Source organism: Oncorhynchus gorbuscha, unplaced genomic scaffold, assembly GCF_021184085.1.
Source record: "Oncorhynchus gorbuscha isolate QuinsamMale2020 ecotype Even-year unplaced genomic scaffold, OgorEven_v1.0 Un_scaffold_1009, whole genome shotgun sequence".
Taxonomy (NCBI): Eukaryota; Metazoa; Chordata; class Actinopteri; order Salmoniformes; family Salmonidae; genus Oncorhynchus; species Oncorhynchus gorbuscha.
The window spans coordinates 117,278-137,695 of NW_025745923.1; the positions used below are offsets into that span (position 1 = coordinate 117,278).

At 41.8% G+C, this 20,418-nt stretch overlaps 1 protein-coding gene across 1 annotated transcript; it reads left to right on the forward strand.

The window, feature by feature from the left end:
* Positions 1–8,496: 8,496 nt before the first annotated feature.
* Positions 8,497–16,559, forward strand: LOC124020970 (sialoadhesin-like). The gene is made up of 12 exons (XM_046336283.1): positions 8,497–8,548; positions 11,663–11,875; positions 12,766–13,092; positions 13,745–13,960; positions 14,105–14,464; positions 14,779–15,030; positions 15,253–15,522; positions 15,634–15,894; positions 15,987–16,074; positions 16,168–16,207; positions 16,329–16,409; positions 16,500–16,559. Exons 3-12 carry the CDS (start codon positions 12,906–12,908, stop codon positions 16,557–16,559), a joined length of 1,815 nt encoding a protein of 604 aa, XP_046192239.1. The 5' UTR covers positions 8,497–8,548; positions 11,663–11,875; positions 12,766–12,905.
* The last annotated feature ends 3,859 nt before the right edge of the window (positions 16,560–20,418 follow it).

Genomic DNA, 20,418 nt, shown 5'->3' on the forward strand with positions numbered 1-20,418 from the left:
TGTGGTTCTCTTCAGTCCAGGTTCTGTGGTGGTTCTCTTCAGTCCAGGTTCTGTTGTGGTTCTCTTCAGTCCAGGTTCTGTTGTGGTTCTCTTCAGTCCAGGTTCTGTGGTGGTTCTCTTCAGTCCAGGTTCTGTGGTGGTTCTCTTCAGTCCAGGTTCTGTGGTGGTTCTCTTCAGTCCAGATTATGTTGTGGTTCTCTTCAGTCCAGGTTCTGTTGTGGTTCTCTTCAGTCCAGGTTCTGTGGTGGTTCTCATCAGTCCAGGTTCTGTGGTGGTTCTCTTCAGTCCATGTTCTGTGGTGGTTCTCTTCAGTCCAGGTTCTGTGGTGGTTCTCTTCAGTCCAGGTTCTGTGGTGGTTCTCTGAAGTTTTCATAATCGGAGGGCCAAGTGTCTATTTGAGGGGCTGTGTCACTGGGGAGTCCCTCACATTCTGAAAGAAGACACATTGAATGAGCACTTTACAAACCCCTCCCTCTAACACTTTTACAGACACAGACACACAGACTGCATTATAAGAGACTTACTGCCAGGGTGTCATACTCTGGTGACCTGGTCTTCATGTTCAGAGCTGTGTACATGTCACTGTTAGGATCAGGATGGACACTCTGTCGAGAGAGAGACACAGAAATACAATACTGTATAAAACACACATACATAAATGTATTTGCTTCCTGTCTGTTTCTGCTGTATTGGTATTAAAATAACTTCTGTTGTTGACATTATTACCAGTGTGTCTGCTGTGGCATCACTTCCTCCTGTGTGTCTCCTGTAATGAGGGACAGAGTGAGTTCTGCTCTCTACTGACCTCCAGTGGAAGTTGATATGTTACTAATACAGTAGATGTAAATGGCTGGCTCACCTCTTCATATAGCAGTAGATGGTGAGTAGAAGAGCTCCAGCAGTCAGGACAGCCCCCACCCCCACCACAGGAACCCAGGAAAACACTGCTGCAGGGTCATGAGTTTATAAATGCATGATGTCAGAATGAAATCTGTAAAATTACAGAGCACCAAAAATGGACAGAATGTGTCATACTTACATGTAACATTAATATGGACAGGGATAGTCTCTCCTATAATGTTCAGAGCCTCACAGTAGTATCCTCTCTGTCCTCAGAGCTGACCTTATGGATGCTGTAACTCTGTCCTGATGCTTTTGGTGAGGTTACGTTCTTCTTGTACCAGGTGTATTTGTCCACAGGTGGGTTGGCATCACTGCTGCAGGTCAGAGTCACTGAACTGCCCTCCACTATTTCACCAGAGGGACTGACTGACACTGAGGTGTTCTTTGGTTTATCTGATGGAAACATGTGTCACAATACTTTCCTTTTGAGGTCAGAATATATGTCTGTAAAATCACAATTCAAGTAAAATAGAGTCGAAATTGGAGATTATATGCAATACTTACACAAAACATTTACAGGAACAAGCTTTGATATTTTGGCTCCAACTTCATTCTCAGCCTCACAGTAATATTCTCCTCTGCCCTCAGAGCTGATGTTATGGATGGTGTATCTCTGTCCAGAATGTCTCATTGACATTTTCTTGTATGTTACCTTGTACCAGGTGTATTTGTCCACAGGTGGGTTGGCATCACTGCTGCAGGTCAGAGTCCACTGAACTGCCCTCCACTATTTCACCAGAGGGACTGACTGACACTGAGGTGTTGCTTTGGCCATCTGTAAAAGATGAGGACATAAAAGGTAAGAATACACATAGTATAATGCAAGAATGTGTACTCTTACCTTGCTTGTGGGGGGCCAAATAAAACCACCCGCAAGCTAAATTTGGCCTGCAGACCACCAGTTGTGGAAATCTGGTCTATGTCATGGAAAAAGCAGGTGTTCTTAATGTTTTGTATAATCAGTGTGTAGTTCTAGAATTATATCCCACATACTCACATCTGACAGTGAGAGTCTCTTCAGCAGAGGGGAGATCCTCCTGGCCGTTTACAGCACAGGAGTATCTGCGGCATCCTCACTGCTGACTGGGTCTAGGATCAGGTACTTAGTCTTGTGTCTGAACAGACGATGTCGTTCTTTGCAGATGTAAGAGGGTTGTCCTGCAGAAAGCATATGGACTCACAGAACAGACAAAGCCCCTTTCCCTCTGTGATGTTGGTTGGATCCTTAATCCGCACCTGAAGACCTGGATTAGAAAACCTCATTAAAACCCTGAATCACCTGATCTATTACAATAAACAAAGACTTTCCTACACAGAAGGTTCCTATTGTATCAATGTAAAAAAAAGACAACACCCACAGCTGCATTGTCACTGTGGCAGGAACAGGGTTAAACAGTTCTGTTAACTCTCCCAAAATCCCCATGTTTCCAGAATATTACCAGAATCAGAAGGAATTAATGATCAACCAGGATTTCTGGAATTTGGGGGAAAGTTCAAAGTGTTGAATCACCAGGCAGGAGTCACATTCACCTGAAGGTTGTGAGTGCAGTGTTACCTGTGACAGTCAGAGTTGTTCCAGGGAAACTGTGTCCCCATCTTGATGTCTGTGTGTTGAAGATGAACTTGTACTCAGCAGAGTCCTCCTCTCTCAGATCTGTGATTCTCAGGGTGGAGTGACCTCTCTCCTTCTCTCCAACATACTCCACACGACCTGCCTGCATACCCTGGGTCTGTGGTTAGGTCCTCGGGGATCAACTCATCCCTCCAGCTGGAACTTTGTTTAGAACTAAACCAGAGTGTTGATGTGATCGTATCATAACCACTGTCATACGTGGAGGATATATCCACTGATGACCCCTTCAGAGCACAGACTCCTTGATGGGGGTAGGTCACACTCCAACACTTCTGACCAATGACACCTTTAAACAATAACATGACAATATAGTGTTTTCTGTATTCTTTTCTCAGATCTTTCTGTGTGATGAGTGTTTCAGATGTGTAATTCAACAACATGAATGAATATAGCCTAATGAGGAGGAATAGTGTAGTGGAATCTACACTCACACACTGCAGGAGAGTGGAGATTCTCATGGCCTTTTACAGCACAGGAGAAGCTGTCTTCAGTGTTATGGTAGTCTGAGTCCTGGCTGGAAGTGTCCTCCTTTACTTTGTGTCCGTTCTTGTACCAGATGTAGGTGGGGTTGTCAGTCAGAGTACACGTGCCACAGTTCAGGGTCACCCATCTTGAAAACAGTGAAGTTGTCATCTTTACCTGAAGATCTGGAGAGAAATACAACACACGACATACTGTTTGAATTTACTGAGTTCTCTTCTGAAGAAATGATGCAAGCCAGTCCTATTACAGTCTGTACAGACTATCATCCTGACCCTTATACTGAATAAACACAAATCAAGACATGTGTTGAACTAACCTACAATAACTAGACTATTAATTTTGTTTGAATTCAAATGACGTTAGTCTGTAGATTGATAATGCACATTTGGTCTAGTATTTAACACAGTATGTATTACTGTGACAGACAGAGTAACTCTGTGTCATACTGCCCTCTCGGATCTGAATAAACTATTTTAGAGACAATAATGACAGTCATTCTCTCTCTCGGATCTCTGTTTCAACTACACTGAACAAAACTATAAATACAACATGTAAAGTGTTGGTTTCATGTTTCATGAGCTGAAATAATAAATCCCAGAAATGTTCCATATGAACAAAAGCGTATTTGTCTCATGCAGCGTGACACATCTATGTAACATGTGTAACATGCACATTACATGTTGCATTTTTGTTCAGAATGTCCTCTTATGTGAAATAGTACATTTTGGTATTTTTCCATCACATACCACTATTATGTCTGTATGACTGCCCTTAATAAGGTCATTACACTAATAGATGTGAGATGTGTGACAGATTACCTGTGACAGTCAGGGGAGACAGGTGAGCCAGAAACTGATCTCCGGATGTTATCAATCTGAATCTGTACCGAGCAGAGTCACTCAATCTCAGGTCTGTGATTCTTAGGGTACAGTCACTCTTCTTATCCCCAAGGTACTTATATGACCCTCATACCCTGGTGCTGAGCTCAGATCTTCAGCCTCCATACCAGACCATTTAGTAAACCAGAAAGCTTGTTTGATCTCATGATTACTGGGATATGTGTAAGAGCAGGATATGTCCACTGTTGACCCCTTCAAGGCACAGATACTCTGATGGGTGTAAGTCACACTCCAACACTTCTGACCTGAAAGACAAGAAGACAATATAATCCCTTTATATTACCAATACACTTATTTTGTTATGTTCACCTGCAAGAAAACCAAAGTCACTCAAACAGAAGGGGAAATACCAAAGAGTCACTAAAAAAGACCAAAATGAGACCGGTTTCTAGGAAAGGTTGTGAAAGACACTCATGGGGGTGTCCATTGAAAGTTGACTAGCAACAACAACTGGAACCAGAGACATGAGCACCCACAATATTTTAAGATAAGAAAAATAAGAAAAAGTAAAAACCTACACCAAACTTGAAGACAGAAACAAACCAAAAAGTGGAGAAAAACAAAAGCAGGGAAGATAAAGAATTGTTTTTCCAGAAATCAGTAAATCAAGTAAAGGTGTTGACTCTCCACATTTCTTAAACTTCGTCATTTAAATATCATCTGGGCCAACAAAGGTGAAATACCTTCCCACGAACCAGATGGACAAGCGAGCACATGTGTAACACGTACTGACTAACGAGGTGATCCCATCTCGAAAAAATTAACTCAAAGAAGTCCACACTGTTGATTAAGTAGGAACACGAGTTTTCACCAGTTAAAATCATATGCTCTGAAAGTAACAAGGATGTGACTAGTCCCTCAGCTTTGTAGGTTTTTTTTTTCAATTTTTTCATTGTTTAAAAAAGTAGTGCAATGGTGTACAAGCACAACAACATAATGAAATGTATTTGGTAGAAGTAAATTCATCCATTGGCTCTATTTTCATGAATTTGATTATATATCTAGAAGCCCATTCAACACTGCGTGGCAAAGCATATGGAACTACAGCAGAAGTGAACGTCACATTCACAGAAAATTAAATGATGATCGTCTGACAACCTGAAACAAATGTTGTATGTAAAAGTCCACACTTACACTCTGCAGGAGAGAGGAGATCCTCATGGCCTTTTACAGCACAGGAGTAACTGTCTGCATCACTAAAGGAGTCTGAGTACAGTCTGGAAGTGTCTCCTTTACTTTATGTCCGTTCTTGTACCAGATGTAGGTGGGGTTGTCAGTCAGAGTACAGGTGGTGATACAGGTCAGTGTCTTATCCTGATGTCCACCAGTCACCTTCACCTGAAGACCTGGAGAAAAAACAATATCACTATAAATCCCTTTATCACTGACTTATCACTCCCTAATACAAAGATGGAAGAAATCCTATGTTATACAGACATAAACACAAACCAAGACACTTTTCCTATATTGAATGTAACTGTACCTGTAACAGACAGAGTGACTCCAGGTTTGCCAGTATATAGAATGTAACTGTACCTGTAACAGACAGAGTGACTCCAGGATCACCAGTATATAGAATGTAACTGTACCTGTAACAGACAGAGTGACTCCAGGTTTGCCAGTATATAGAATGTAACTGTACCTGTAACAGACAGAGTGACTCCAGGTTTGCCAGTATATAGAATGTAACTGTACCTGTAACAGACAGAGTGACTCCAGGTTTGCCAGTATATAGAATGTAAACTGTACCTGTAACAGACAGAGTGACTCCAGGTTTGCCAGTATATAGAATGTTACTGTACCTGTAACAGACAGAGTGACTCCAGGTTTGCCAGTATATAGAATGTAACTGTAACTGTAACAGACAGAGTGACTCCAGGTTTGCCAGTATATAACATGAGAATGTAACTGTACCTGTAACAGACAGAGTGACTCCAGGTTTGCCAGTATATTGAATGTAACTGTACCTGTAACAGACAGAGTGACTCAGGTTTGCCAGTATATAGAATGTAACTGTACCTGTAACAGACAGAGTGACTCCAGGTTTGCCAGTATATTGAATGTAACTGTACCTGTAACAGACAGAGTGACTCCAGGTTTGCCAATATAGAATGTAACTGTACCTGTAACAGACAGAGTGACTCAGGTTTTAACCAACATATGCAATGTAACTGTACCTGTAACAGACAGAGTGACTCCAGGTTTGCAGTATATAAATGTTACTATGCTGTAACAGATAGACTCCATGTTTACTCAGTACCTGTAACAGACAGAGTGACTCAGGTTTGCCAGTATATAGAATGTAACTGTACCTGTAACAGACAGAGTTATCCAGGTTTGCCAGTATTTAGAATGTAACTGTACCTGTAACAGACAGAGTGACTCCAGGTTTGCCAGTATATAGAATGTAACTGTACCTGTTAACAGACAGAGTGACTCCAGGTTTGCCAGTATATAGAATGTAACTGTACCTGTAACAGACAGAGTGACTCCAGGTTTGCCAGTATATAGAATGTAACTGTTCAGTTTGTAACAGACAGAGTGACTTTACCAGGTTTGCCAGTATATAGAATGTAACTGTACCTGTAACAGACAGAGTGACTCCAGGTTTGCCAGTATATAGAATGTTACTGTACCTGTAACAGTCAGAGTGACTCAAGGTTCTTTAGTATATAGAATGTAACTGTACCTGTAACAGACAGAGTGACTCCATGGTTTGAGAGTATATTGAATGTAACTGTACCTGTAACAGACAGAGTGACTCCAGGTTTGCCAGTATATTGAATGTAACTGTACCTGTAACAGACAAGAGTGACTCCAGGTTTGCCAGTATATAGAATGTAACTGTACCTGTAACAGACAGAGTGACTCCAGGTTTGCCAGTATATAGAATGTAACTGTACCTGTAACAGACAGAGTGACTCCAGGTTTGCCAGTATATAGAATGTAACTGTACCTGTAACAGACAGAGTGACTCCAGGTTTGCCAGTATATAGAATGTAACTGTACCTGTAACAGACAGAGTGACTCCAGGTTTGCCAGTATATAGAATGTAACTGTACCTGTAACAGACAGAGTGACTCCAGGTTTGCCAGTATATAGAATGTAAGTACCTGTAACAGACAGAGTGACTCCAGGTCATTGCCACATATCAGAATGTAACTGTACCTGTAACAGACAGAGTGACTCAGGTTTGCCAGTATATAGAATGTAACTGTACCTGTAACAGACAGTGACTCCAGGTTTGTCCAGTATATTAATGTTACTGTACCTGTAACAGACAGTGACTCCAGGTTTGCCAGTATATTGAATGTAACTGTACCTGTAACAGACAGAGTGACTCCAGGTTTGCCAGTATATAGAATGTAACTGGGCCTGTAACAGACAGAGTGACTCTGTGGTTTGCCAGTATATAGAATGTAACTGTACCTGTAACAGACAGAGTGACTCCAGGTTTGCCAGTATATAGAATGTAACTGTACCTGTAACAGACAGAGTGACTGAACAGGTTTGCCAGTATAAGAATGTAACTGTACCTGTAACAGACAGAGTGACTCCAGGTTTGCCAGTATATAGAATGTGTTTACCTGTAACAGACAGAGTGACTCAGGTTTGCCAGTATATAGAATGACTGACCTGTAACAGACAGAGTGACTCCAGGTTTGCCAGTATATAGAATGTTACTGTACAGATGTAACAGACAGAGTGACTCCAGGTTTGCCAGTATATAGAATGTAACTGTACCTGTAACAGACAGAGTGACTCCAGGTTTGCCAGTATATAGAATGTAACTGTACCTGTAACAGACAGAGTGACTCCTGGTTTGCCAGTATATAGAATGTAACTGTACCTGTAACAGACAGAGTGACTCCAGGTTTGCCAGTATATAGAATGTAACTGTACCTGTAACAGACAGAGTGACTCCAGGTTTGCCAGTATATAGAATGTAACTGTACCTGTAACAGACAGAGTGACTCCAGGTTTGCCAGTTATAGAATGTAACTGTACCTGTAACAGACAGAGTGACTCCAGGTTTGCCAGTATAGAATGTAACTGTACCTGTAACAGACAGAGTGACTCCAGGTTTGCCAGTATATAGAATGTAACTGTACCTGTAACAGACAGAGTGACTCCAGGTTTGCCAGTATAGAATGTAACTGTACCTGTAACAGACAGAGTGACCCAGGTTTGCCAGTATATAGAAACAAACTGTACCTGTAACAGACAGAGTGACTCCAGGTTTGCCAGTATATAGAATGTAACTGTACCTGTAACAGACAGAGTGACTCAGGTTTGCCAGTATATAGAATGTAACTGTACCTGTAACAGACAGAGTGACTCCAGGTTTGCCAGTATAGAGAATGTAACTGTACCTGTAACAGACAGAGTGACTCAGGTTTGCCAGTATCAGAATGAAGTAGACTGGCAAACCTGTAACAGACAGAGTGACTCCAGGTTTGCCAGTATATAGAATGTAACTGTACCTGTAACAGACAGAGTGACTCTGTCTGTTACAGGTACAGTTACATTCTATATACTGGCAAACCTGGAGTCACTGTCTGTCTGTTACAGTACAGGTACAGTTACATTCTATATACTGGCAAACCTGGAGTCACTCTGTCTGTTACAGGTACAGTTACATTCTATATACTGGCAAACCTGGAGTCACTCTGTCTGTTACAGGTACAGTTACATTCTATATACTGGCAAACCTGGAGTCACTCTGTCTGTTACAGGTACAGTTACATTCTATATACTGGCAAACCTGGAGTCACTCTGTCTGTTACAGGTACAGTTACATTCTATATACTGGCAAACCTGGAGTCACTCTGTCTGTTACAGGTACAGTTACATTCTATATACTGGCAAACCTGGAGTCACTCTGTCTGTTACAGGTACAGTTACATTCTATATACTGGCAAACCTGGAGTCACTCTGTCTGTTACAGGTACAGTTACATTCTATATACTGGCAAACCTGGAGTCACTCTGTCTGTTACAGGTACAGTTACATTCTATATACTGGCAAACCTGGAGTCACTCTGTCTGTTACAGGTACAGTTACATTCTATATACTGGCAAACCTGGAGTCACTCTGTCTGTTACAGGTACAGTTACATTCTATATATACTGGCAAAACCTGGAGTCACTCTGTCTGTCTGTTACAGGTACAGTTACATTCTATATACTGGCACAAACCTGGAGTCACTCTGTCTGTTACAGGTACAGTTACATTCTATATACTGGCAAAACCTGGAGTCACTCTGTCTGTTACAGGTACAGTTACATTCTATATACTGGCAAACCTGGAGTCACTCTGTCTGTTACAGGTACAGTTACATTCTATATACTGGCAAACCTGGAGTCACTCTGTCTGTTACAGGTACAGTTACATTCTATATACTGGCAAACCTGGAGTCACTCTGTCAGGTACAGTTACAGGTACAGTTACAGGTACAGTTACATTCTATATACTGGCAAACCTGGAGTCACTCTGTCTGTTACAGGTACAGTTACATTCTATATACTGGCAAACCTGGAGTCACTCTGTCTGTTACAGGTACAGTTACATTCTATATACTGGCAAACCTGGAGTCACTCTGTCTGTTACAGGTACAGTTACATTCTATATACTGGCAAACCTGGAGTCACTCTGTCTGTTACAGGTACAGTTACATTCTATATACTGGCAAACCTGGAGTCACTCTCTGTCTGTTACAGGTACAGCAAACCTACATTCTATATACTGGCAAACCTGGAGTCACTCTGTCTGTTACAGGTACAGTTACATTCTATATACTGGCAAACCTGGAGTCACTCTGTCTGTTACAGGTACAGTTACATTCTATATACTGGCAAACCTGGAGTCACTCTGTCTGTTACAGGTACAGTTACATTCTATATACTGGCAAACCTGGAGTCACTCTGTCTGTTACAGGTACAGTTACATTCTATATACTGGCAAACCTGGAGTCACTCTGTCTGTTACAGGTACAGTTACATTCTATATCACTCTGGCTGGCAAACCTGGAGTCACTCTGTCTGTTACAGGTACAGTTACATTCTATATACTGGCAAACCTGGAGTCACTCTGTCTGTTACAGGTACAGTTACATTCTATATACTACAGTTACATTCTATATACTGGCAAACCTGGAGTCACTCTGTCTGTTACAGGTACAGTTACATTCTATATACTGGCAAACCTGGAGTCACTCTGTCTGTTACAGGTACAGTTACATTCTATATACTGGCAAACCTGGAGTCACTCTGTCTGTTACAGGTACAGTTACATTCTATATACTGGCAAACCTGGAGTCACTCTGTCTGTTACAGGTACAGTTACATTCTATATACTGGCAAACCTGGAGTCACTCTGTCTGTTACAGGTACAGTTACATTCTATATACTGGCAAACCTGGAGTCACTCTCTGTTACAGGTACAGTTACATTCTATACTGGCAAACCACTCTGTCTGTTACAGGTACAGTTACATTCTATATACTGGCAAACCTGGAGTCACTCTGTCTGTTACAGGTACAGTTACATTCTATATACTGGCAAACCTGGAGTCACTCTGTCTGTTACAGGTACAGTTACATTCTATATACTGGCAAACCTGGAGTCACTCTGTCTGTTACAGGTACAGTTACATTCTATATACTGGCAAACCTGGAGTCACTCTGTCTGTTACAGGTACAGTTACATTCTATATACTGGCAAACCTGGAGTCACTCTGTCTGTTACAGGTACAGTTACATTCTATATACTGGCAAACCTGGAGTCACTCTGTCTGTTACAGGTACAGTTACATTCTATATACTGGCAAACCTGGAGTCACTCTGTCTGTTACAGGTACAGTTACATTCTATATACTGGCAAACCTGGAGTCACTCTGTCTGTTACAGGTACAGTTACATTCTATATACTGGCAAACCTGGAGTCACTCTGTCTGTTACAGGTACAGTTACATTCTATATACTGGCAAACCTGGAGTCACTCTGTCTGTTACATTCTATTACTGGCAGGTACAGTTACATTCTATATACTGGCAAACCTGGAGTCACTCTGTCTGTTACAGGTACAGTTACATTCTATATACTGGCAAACCTGGAGTCACTCTGTCTGTTACAGGTACAGTTACATTCTATATACTGGCAAACCTGGAGTCACTCTGTCTGTTACAGGTACAGTTACATTCTATATACTGGCAAACCTGGAGTCACTCTGTCTGTTACAGGTACAGTTACATTCTATATACTGGCAAACCTGGAGTCACTCTGTCTGTTACAGGTACAGTTACATTCTATATACTGGCAAACCTGGAGTCACTCTGTCTGTTACAGGTACAGTTACATTCTATATACTGGCAAACCTGAGTCACTCTGTCTGTTACAGGTACAGTTACATTCTATATACTGGCAAACCTGGAGTCACTCTGTCTGTTACAGGTACAGTTACATTCTATATACTGGCAAACCTGGAGTCACTCTGTCTGTTACAGGTACAGTTACATTCTATATACTGGTGATCCTGGAGTCACTCTGTCTGTTACAGGTACAGTTACATTCTATATACTGGCAAACCTGGAGTCACTCTGTCTGTTACAGGTACAGTTACATTCAATATAGGAAAAGTGTCTTGGTTTGTGTTTATGTCTGTATAACATAGGATTTCTTCCATCTTTGTATTAGAGTGATAAGTCAGTGATAAAGGGATTTATAGTGATATTGTTTTTTCTCCAGGTCTTCAGGTGAAGGTGACTGGTGGACATCAGGATAAGACACTGACCTGTATCACCACCTGTACTCTGACTGACAACCCCACCTACATCTGGTACAAGAACGGACATAAAGTAAAGGAGGACACTTCCAGACTGTACTCAGACTCCTTTAGTGATGCAGACAGTTACTCCTGTGCTGTAAAAGGCCATGAGGATCTCCTCTCTCCTGCAGAGTGTAAGTGTGGACTTTTACATACAACATTTGTTTCAGGTTGTCAGACGATCATCATTTAATTTTCTGTGAATGTGACGTTCACTTCTGCTGTAGTTCCATATGCTTTGCCAAGCAGTGTTGAATGGGCTTCTAGATATATAATCAAATTCATGAAAATAGAGCCAATGGATGAATTTACTTCTACCAAATACATTTCATTATGTTGTTGTGCTTGTACACCATTGCACTACTTTTTTAAACAATGAAAAATTGAAAAAAAAAACCCTACAAAGCTGAGGGACTAGTCACATCCTTGTTACTTTCACAGCATATGATTTTAACTGGTGAAAACTCGTGTTCCTACTTAATCAACAGTGTGGACTTCTTTGAGTTAATTTTTTCGAGATGGGATCACCTCGTTAGTCAGTACGTGTTACACATGTGCTCGCTTGTCCATCTGGTTCGTGGGAAGGTATTTCACCTTTGTTGGCCCAGATGATATTTAAATGATGAAGTTTAAGAAATGTGGAGAGTCAACACCTTTACTTGATTTACTGATTTCTGGAAAAACAATTCTTTATCTTCCCTGCTTTTGTTTTTCTCCACTTTTGGTTTGTTTCCTGTCTTCAAGTTTGGTGTAGGTTTTTACTTTTTCTTATTTTTCTTATCTTAAAATATTGTGGGTGCTCATGTCTCTGGTTCCAGTTGTTGTTGCTAGTCAACTTTCAATGGACACCCCCATGAGTGTCTTTCACAACCTTTCCTAGAAACCGGTCTCATTTTGGTCTTTTTTAGTGACTCTTTGGTATTTCCCCTTCTGTTTGAGTGACTTTTGGTTTTCTTGCAGGTGAACATAACAAAATAAGTGTATTGGTAATATAAAGGGATTATATTGTCTTCTTGTCTTTCAGGTCAGAAGTGTTGGAGTGTGACTTACACCCATCAGAGTATCTGTGCCTTGAAGGGGTCAACAGTGGACATATCCTGCTCTTACACATATCCCAGTAATCATGAGATCAAACAAGCTTTCTGGTTTACTAAATGGTCTGGTATGGAGGCTGAAGATCTGAGCTCAGCACCAGGGTATGAGGGTCATATAGAGTACCTTGGGGATAAGAAGAGTGACTGTACCCTGAGAATCACAGACCTGAGATTGAGTGACTCTGCTCGGTACAGATTCAGATTGATAACATCCGGAGATCAGTTTTCTGGCTCACCTGTCTCCCTGACTGTCACAGGTAATCTGTCACACATCTCACATCTATTAGTGTAATGACCTTATTAAGGGCAGTCATACAGACATAATAGTGGTATGTGATGGAAAAATACCAAATGTACTATTTCACATAAGAGGACATTCTGAACAAAAATGCAACATGTAATGTGCATGTTACACATGTTACATAGATGTGTCACGCTGCATGAGACAAATACGCTTTTTGTTCATATGGAACATTTCTGGGATTTATTATTTCAGCTCATGAAACATGAAACCAACACTTTACATGTTGTATTTATAGTTTTGTTCAGTGTTGAAACAGAGATCCGAGAGAGAGAATGACTGTCATTATTGTCTCTAAAATAGTTTATTCAGATCCGAGAGGGCAGTATGACACAGAGTTACTCTGTCTGTCACAGGTAATAAATACTAGACCAAGATTCGATACAAATGTGCATTATCAATCTACAGACTAACGTCATTTGAATTCAAACAAAATTAATAGTCTAGTTATTGTAGGTTAGTTCAACACATGTCTTGATTTGTGTTTATTCAGTATAAGGGTCAGGATGATAGTCTGTACAGACTGTAATAGGACTGGCTTGCATCATTTCTTCAGAAGAGAACTCAGTAAATTCAAACAGTATGTCGTGTGTTGTATTTCTCTCCAGATCTTCAGGTAAAGATGACAACTTCACTGTTTTCAAGATGGGTGACCCTGAACTGTGGCACGTGTACTCTGACTGACAACCCCACCTACATCTGGTACAAGAACGGACACAAAGTAAAGGAGGACACCTCCAGCCAGGACTCAGACTACCATAACACTGAAGACAGCTTCTCCTGTGCTGTAAAAGGCCATGAGAATCTCCACTCTCCTGCAGTGTGTGAGTGTAGATTCCACTACACTATTCCTCCTCATTAGGCTATATTCATTCATGTTGTTGAATTACACATCTGAAACACTCATCACACAGAAAGATCTGAGAAAAGAATACAGAAAACACTATATTGTCATGTTATTGTTTAAGGTGTCCGTGGTCAGAAGTGTTGGAGTGTGACCTACCCCCATCAGGGAGTCTGTGCCTTGAAGGGGTCATCAGTGGATATATCCTCCACGTATGACAGTGGTTATGATACGATCACATCAACACTCTGGTTTAGTTCTAAACAAAGTTCCAGCTGGAGGGATGAGTTGATCCCTGAGGACCTAACCACAGACCCAGGGTATGCAGGTCGTGTGGAGTATGTTGGAGAGAAGGAGAGAGGTCACTCCACCCTGAGAATCACAGATCTGAGAGAGGAGGACTCTGCTGAGTACAAGTTCATCTTCAACACACAGACATCAAGATGGGGACACAGTTTCCCTGGAACAACTCTGACTGTCACAGGTAACACTGCACTCACAACCTTCAGGTGAATGTGACTCCTGCCTGGTGATTCAACACTTTGGGAACTTTCCCCAAATTCCAGAAATCCTGGTTGGAGGATTAATTCCTTCTGATTCTGGTAATATTCTGGAAAACATGGGGATTTTGGGAGAGTTAACAGAACTGTTTAACCCTGTTCCTGCCACAGTGACAATGCAGCTGTGGGTGTTGTCTTTTTTTTACATTGATACAATAGGAACCTTCTGTGTAGGAAAGTCTTTGTTTATTGTAATAGATCAGGTGATTCAGGGTTTTAATGAGGTTTTCTAATCCAGGTCTTCAGGTGCGGATTAAGGATCCAACCAACATCACAGAGGGAAAGGGGCTTTGTCTGTTCTGTGAGTCCATATGCTTTCTGCAGGACAACCCCTCTTACATCTGGTACAAGAACGGACATCGTCTGTTCAGACACAAGACTAAGTACCTGATCCTAGACCCAGTCAGCAGTGAGGATGCCGGCAGATACTCCTGTGCTGTAAACGGCCAGGAGGATCTCCCCTCTGCTGAAGAGACTCTCACTGTCAGATGTGAGTATGTGGGATATAATTCTAGAACTACACACTGATTATACAAAACATTAAGAACACCTGCTTTTTCCATGACATAGACCAGATTTCCACAACTGGTGGTCTGCAGGCCAAATTTAGCTTGCGGGTGGTTTTATTTGGCCCCCCACAAGCAAGGTAAGAGTACACATTCTTGCATTATACTATGTGTATTCTTACCTTTTATGTCCTCATCTTTACCAGATGGCCAAAGCAACACCTCAGTGTCAGTCAGTCCCTCTGGTGAAATAGTGGAGGGCAGTTCAGTGACTCTGACCTGCAGCAGTGATGCCAACCCACCTGTGGACAAATACACCTGGTACAAGGTAATATACAAGAAAATGTCAATGAGACATTCTGGACAGAGATACACCATCCATAACATCAGCTCTGAGGGCAGAGGAGAATATTACTGTGAGGCTGAGAATGAAGTTGGAGCCAAAATATCAAAGCTTGTTCCTGTAAATGTTTTGTGTAAGTATTGCATATAATCTCCAATTTCGACTCTATTTTACTTGAATTGTGATTTTACAGACATATATTCTGACCTCAAAAGGAAAGTATTGTGACACATTTTTCCATCAGATAAACCAAAGAACACCTCAGTGTCAGTCAGTCCCTCTGGTGAAATAGTGGAGGGCAGTTCAGTGACTCTGACCTGCAGCAGTGATGCCAACCCACCTGTGGACAAATACACCTGGTACAAGAAGAACGTAACCTCACCAAAAGCATCAGGACAGAGTTACAGCATCCATAAGGTCAGCTCTGAGGACAGAGAGGGATACTACTGTGAGGCTCTGAACATTATAGGGAGAGAGACTATCCCTGTCCATATTAATGTTATATGTAAGTATGACACATTCTGTCCATTTTTGGTGCTCTGTAATTTTACAGATTTCATTCTGACATCATGCATTTATAAACTCATGACCCTGCAGCAGTGTTTTCCTGGGTTCCTGTGGTGGGGGTGGGGGCTGTCCTGACTGCTGGAGCTCTTCTTGTCACCATCTACTTCTACATGAAGAGGTGAGCCAGCCATTTACATCTACTGTATTAGTAACATATCAACTTCCACTAGAGGTCAGTAGAGAGCAGAACTCACTCTGTCCCTCATTACAGGAGACACACAGGAGGAAGTGATGACACAGCAGACAGACAGGTAATATTGTCAACAACCAAAGTTATTTCAATACCAATACAGCAGAAACAGACAGGAAGCAAATACATTTATGTATGTGTGTTTTATACAGTATTGTATTTCTGTGTCTCTCTCTCGACAGAGTGTCCATCCTGATCCTAACAGTGACATGTACACAGCTCTGAACATGAAGACCAGGTCACCAGAGTATGACACCCTGGCAGTAAGTGTGTTTAGTGTGTGTGTGTCTATGTCTGTAAAAGTGTTAGAGGGAGGGGTTTGTAAAGTGCTCATTCAATGTGTCTTCTTTCAGAATGTGAGGGACTCCCCAGTGACACAGCCCTCAAATAGACACTTGGCCCTCCGATTATGAAAACTTCAGAGAACCACCACAGAACCTGGACTGAAGAGAACCACCACAGAACCTGGACTGAAGAGAACCACCACAGAACATGGACTGAAGAGAACCACCACAGAACCTGGACTGATGAGAACCACCACAGAACCTGGACTGAAGAGAACCACAACAGAACCTGGACTGAAGAGAACCACAACATAATCTGGACTGAAGAGAACCACCACAGAACCTGGACTGAAGAGAACCACCACAGAACCTGGACTGAAGAGAACCACCACAGAACCTGGACTGAAGAGAACCACAACAGAACCTGGACTGAAGAGAACCACAACAGAACCTGGACTGAAAGAGAACCTGGACTGAAGAGAACCACAGAACCTGGACTGAAGAGAACCACCACAGAACCTGGACTGAAGAGAACCACCACAGAACCTGGACTGAAGAGAACCACCACAGAACCTGGACTGAAGAGAACCACCACAGAACCTGGACTGAAGAGAACCACCACAGAACCTGGACTGAAGAGCAACAGCATGAAACCAAAGCTAGGCCTCACAATGTTATTCTCTTACTATCATTATGCTTTCTTATCTGATTGCTTTGGATAAAAGCGTCTTAAATCATATATTATTATTATTATTATTATTAGGTTTTCCAGACAATGACCTTTAACTTTTGAGTGAATGCTGGAATTTAGATTATTTATCTTTAGGAGAACACAGTATGTATATCGATGATCAATACAGTATGTATATCGATGATCAATACAGTATGTATATAGATGATCAATACAGTATGTGTATAGATGATCAATACAGTATGTGTATAGATGATCAGTATGTGTATAGATGATCAATACAGTATGTGTAGATGATCAATACAGTATGTGTATAGATGATCAATACAGTATGTTTTGATCAATACAATATGTGTATTTCAATACAGTATGTTTTGATCAATACAGTATGTGTATAGATGATCAATACAGTATGTATATAGATGATAAATGGAATAGATTGTGCTTCTGCTCTTTTTCTATAAGATTTTGCCATTTCCAGATTTGATTACATTTCACGTCGAAATATGTTGAACTATTCATTAGCTCTGCTCCTTCGGGGTAGCAGTAAACTATAGCAATCCCCCAGCAGGAACACAGAACCTAACAGGTGGAGGCTGGGGTGGTGGGAGGAGCTAAAAGCCAGCTCATAATAGCAGCAAGTGGCAGCAGGATGAGTGAGCAGACCTGGTCATCCTAAATAGACTGCCAAATAAGGTATGTCACGCCTTGACCTTAGTTATCTTTGTTTTCTTTATTATTTTGGTTAGGTCAGGGTGTGACAAGGGTGGTTTGTTTAGTTTTTGTATTGTCTAGGGGTTTTTGTATGTCTTGGGGTTTTTCTAGTCTAGGAGTTTATATGTCTAGGGTTGCCTAGATTGGTTCTCAATCAGAGGCAGCTGTTTATTGTTGTCTCTGATTGGGGACCATATTTAGGCAGCCATATTCCTCTGATATTTTGTGAGTTGTTATTCTATGTTTAGTTGCCTGTTTTGCACTAGCCATATAGCTTCACGGTTCGTTTTGTTGTTTTGTATAGTTTTGTTCAGTGTTCTCTCTTTCATTAAAGAGTTATGTACGCTTACCACGCTGCGCCTTGGTCTCCTGTTTATGACGACCGTGACAGTGTAAATGATACTAGCCTCTTGGTGCAATCTTAGCTGATGCATCAGCTGAGACAGGCACTCAGGTTTTTTTTAATGAACTGGCTCCACTTAGTTTCAGAAAGAAAACACCACAGAGAAATATATTTAACCATTTACAGTGTATTCAGACCTCTGGACTTTTTCCAAATTTTGTTACATTGGAGACTCATTCTAAAATGGATGAAATAGATTATTTCCCTCATCAATCTAGACACAATACCCCATATTCACAAAGCAAAATGTTTTCTCATTTATAAAAACAAATACAGAAATACCTTATTTACATAACTGTTCAGGCCCTTTGCTATCGGACTTGAAATTGAGCTCAGTTCCTGTTTCCATTGATCATCCTTGAGATGTTTATAGAACTTGATTGGAGTCCACCTGTTGTCAGGTTGTGCTCTACTGGTATAGAGGTCAGGTGCAGGAGAGCAGAGAGTTGTAAGGCACACACTTTAATTGGCAGAAGCAACAACAGACGGACGCAACTGCTTCAAAAAACCTCCAGCCAATGGCAAAAGTGAAAAGCGCAACAACAGTCACAATGATGCAAATGTTTAACAATTAACAATTAAACTTAAACAAACCAGCCTGGCGCATCACACAAAACACGTAACAAAATAATTCCACACAAAGACATGGGGGGGAACAGAGGGAATATATATGTAGTGTGATTAGGGAATGTAAACCAGGTGTGCGGGGAAACAAGACAAAACACATGGAACAATTAAAAATGGAGCTGCGATGGCTAGAAGATCAGTGATGTCGACCGCCGAACGCCGCCGCCCAAACAGGGAGAGGAGCCGACGGTGGATGTTGTGACACCTGTGGTGAATTCAATTGATTGGACATGATTTGGAAAGACACACATCTGTCTATATATGATCACACAGTTGACAGTGTATGTCAGAGCAAAATCCAAGTCACGAGTCGAAGGAATTGTCCATAGAGCTCAGAGAAAGATTGTGTTGAGGCACAGATCTGGGGAATGGTACCAAAACATTTCTGCAGCATTGAAGGTCCCGAAGAACACACTGGTATCCCATCATTCTGAAATGGAAGAAGTTTGGAACCATCAAGACTTTTCCTAGAGTTGGCTGCCCGGCCAAACTGAGTAATCGGGGGAGCATCTCAGGGAGGTGACCAAGAACCTGATGGTCACTGACAGAGCTCCAGAGTTCCTCTGTGGAGATGGGAGAACCTTCCAGTAGGACAACCATCTCTGCAGCACTCCACCAATCAGGCCTTTATGGTTGAGTGTCCAGACAGAAGCCACTCCTCAGTAAAAGGCACATGACAGCCCTCTTGGAGTTTGCCAAAAGGCACCTAAAGGTCTCTCAGACCATGAGAAAAAAAGATTCTCTGGTCTGATTAAACCAAGATTGAACTCTTTGGCCTTGAATGCCAAGCGTCACGTCTGGAGGAAAACTGGCACCATCCCTACGGTGAAGCATGGTGGTGGCAGCATCATGCTGTGGGATGTTTTTCAGCCGCAGGGACTGGGAGTTTAGGAAGGATCGAGGCAAAGACAAACGGAGCAAAGTACACAGAGAACCTTGATGAAAACCTGCTCTGCGGGGGGCTGAGGACATCAGACTGGGGCGAAGGTTCACCTTCCAACAGGTCAAAGACTGTAAGCACACAGCCAAGACAACACAGGAGTGGCTTCAAGACAAGTCTCTGAATGTCCTTGAGTGGCCCAGCCAGAGCCCGGACTTGAACCCGATCAAACAACTCTGGAGAGACAGCTGCCCAGCAATGCTCCCCATTCAACCTGACACAGCTTGAGGGGATCTGCAGAGAAGAAACTCCCCAAATACAGGTGTGCCTAGCTTATAGTGTCATACCCAAGATGACTTGAGGCTGTAATCGCTGCCAAAGTTTTCTCAACAAAGTAATGAATAAGAACCTGAATAATCATGTTAGCGTGATATTTCCGTTTTTTTTAATACATTTGCCACAATTCCTAACAACCTGTTTTTGCTTTGTCAGTATGGGGTATTGTTTGTAAATTGATGAAAAAAAACAGGAAGGGATCGCCTCCCATGGGAACAGGTGGAGGCATTCAGGAGAGGAGGCAGCAGGTAAAGGGAGCCAGCGCTTTGCGGGAACACGGCTGGCAAGGAAGCCCGAGAGGCAGCCCCAAACATTTATTGGGGGGGTGCACATGGGG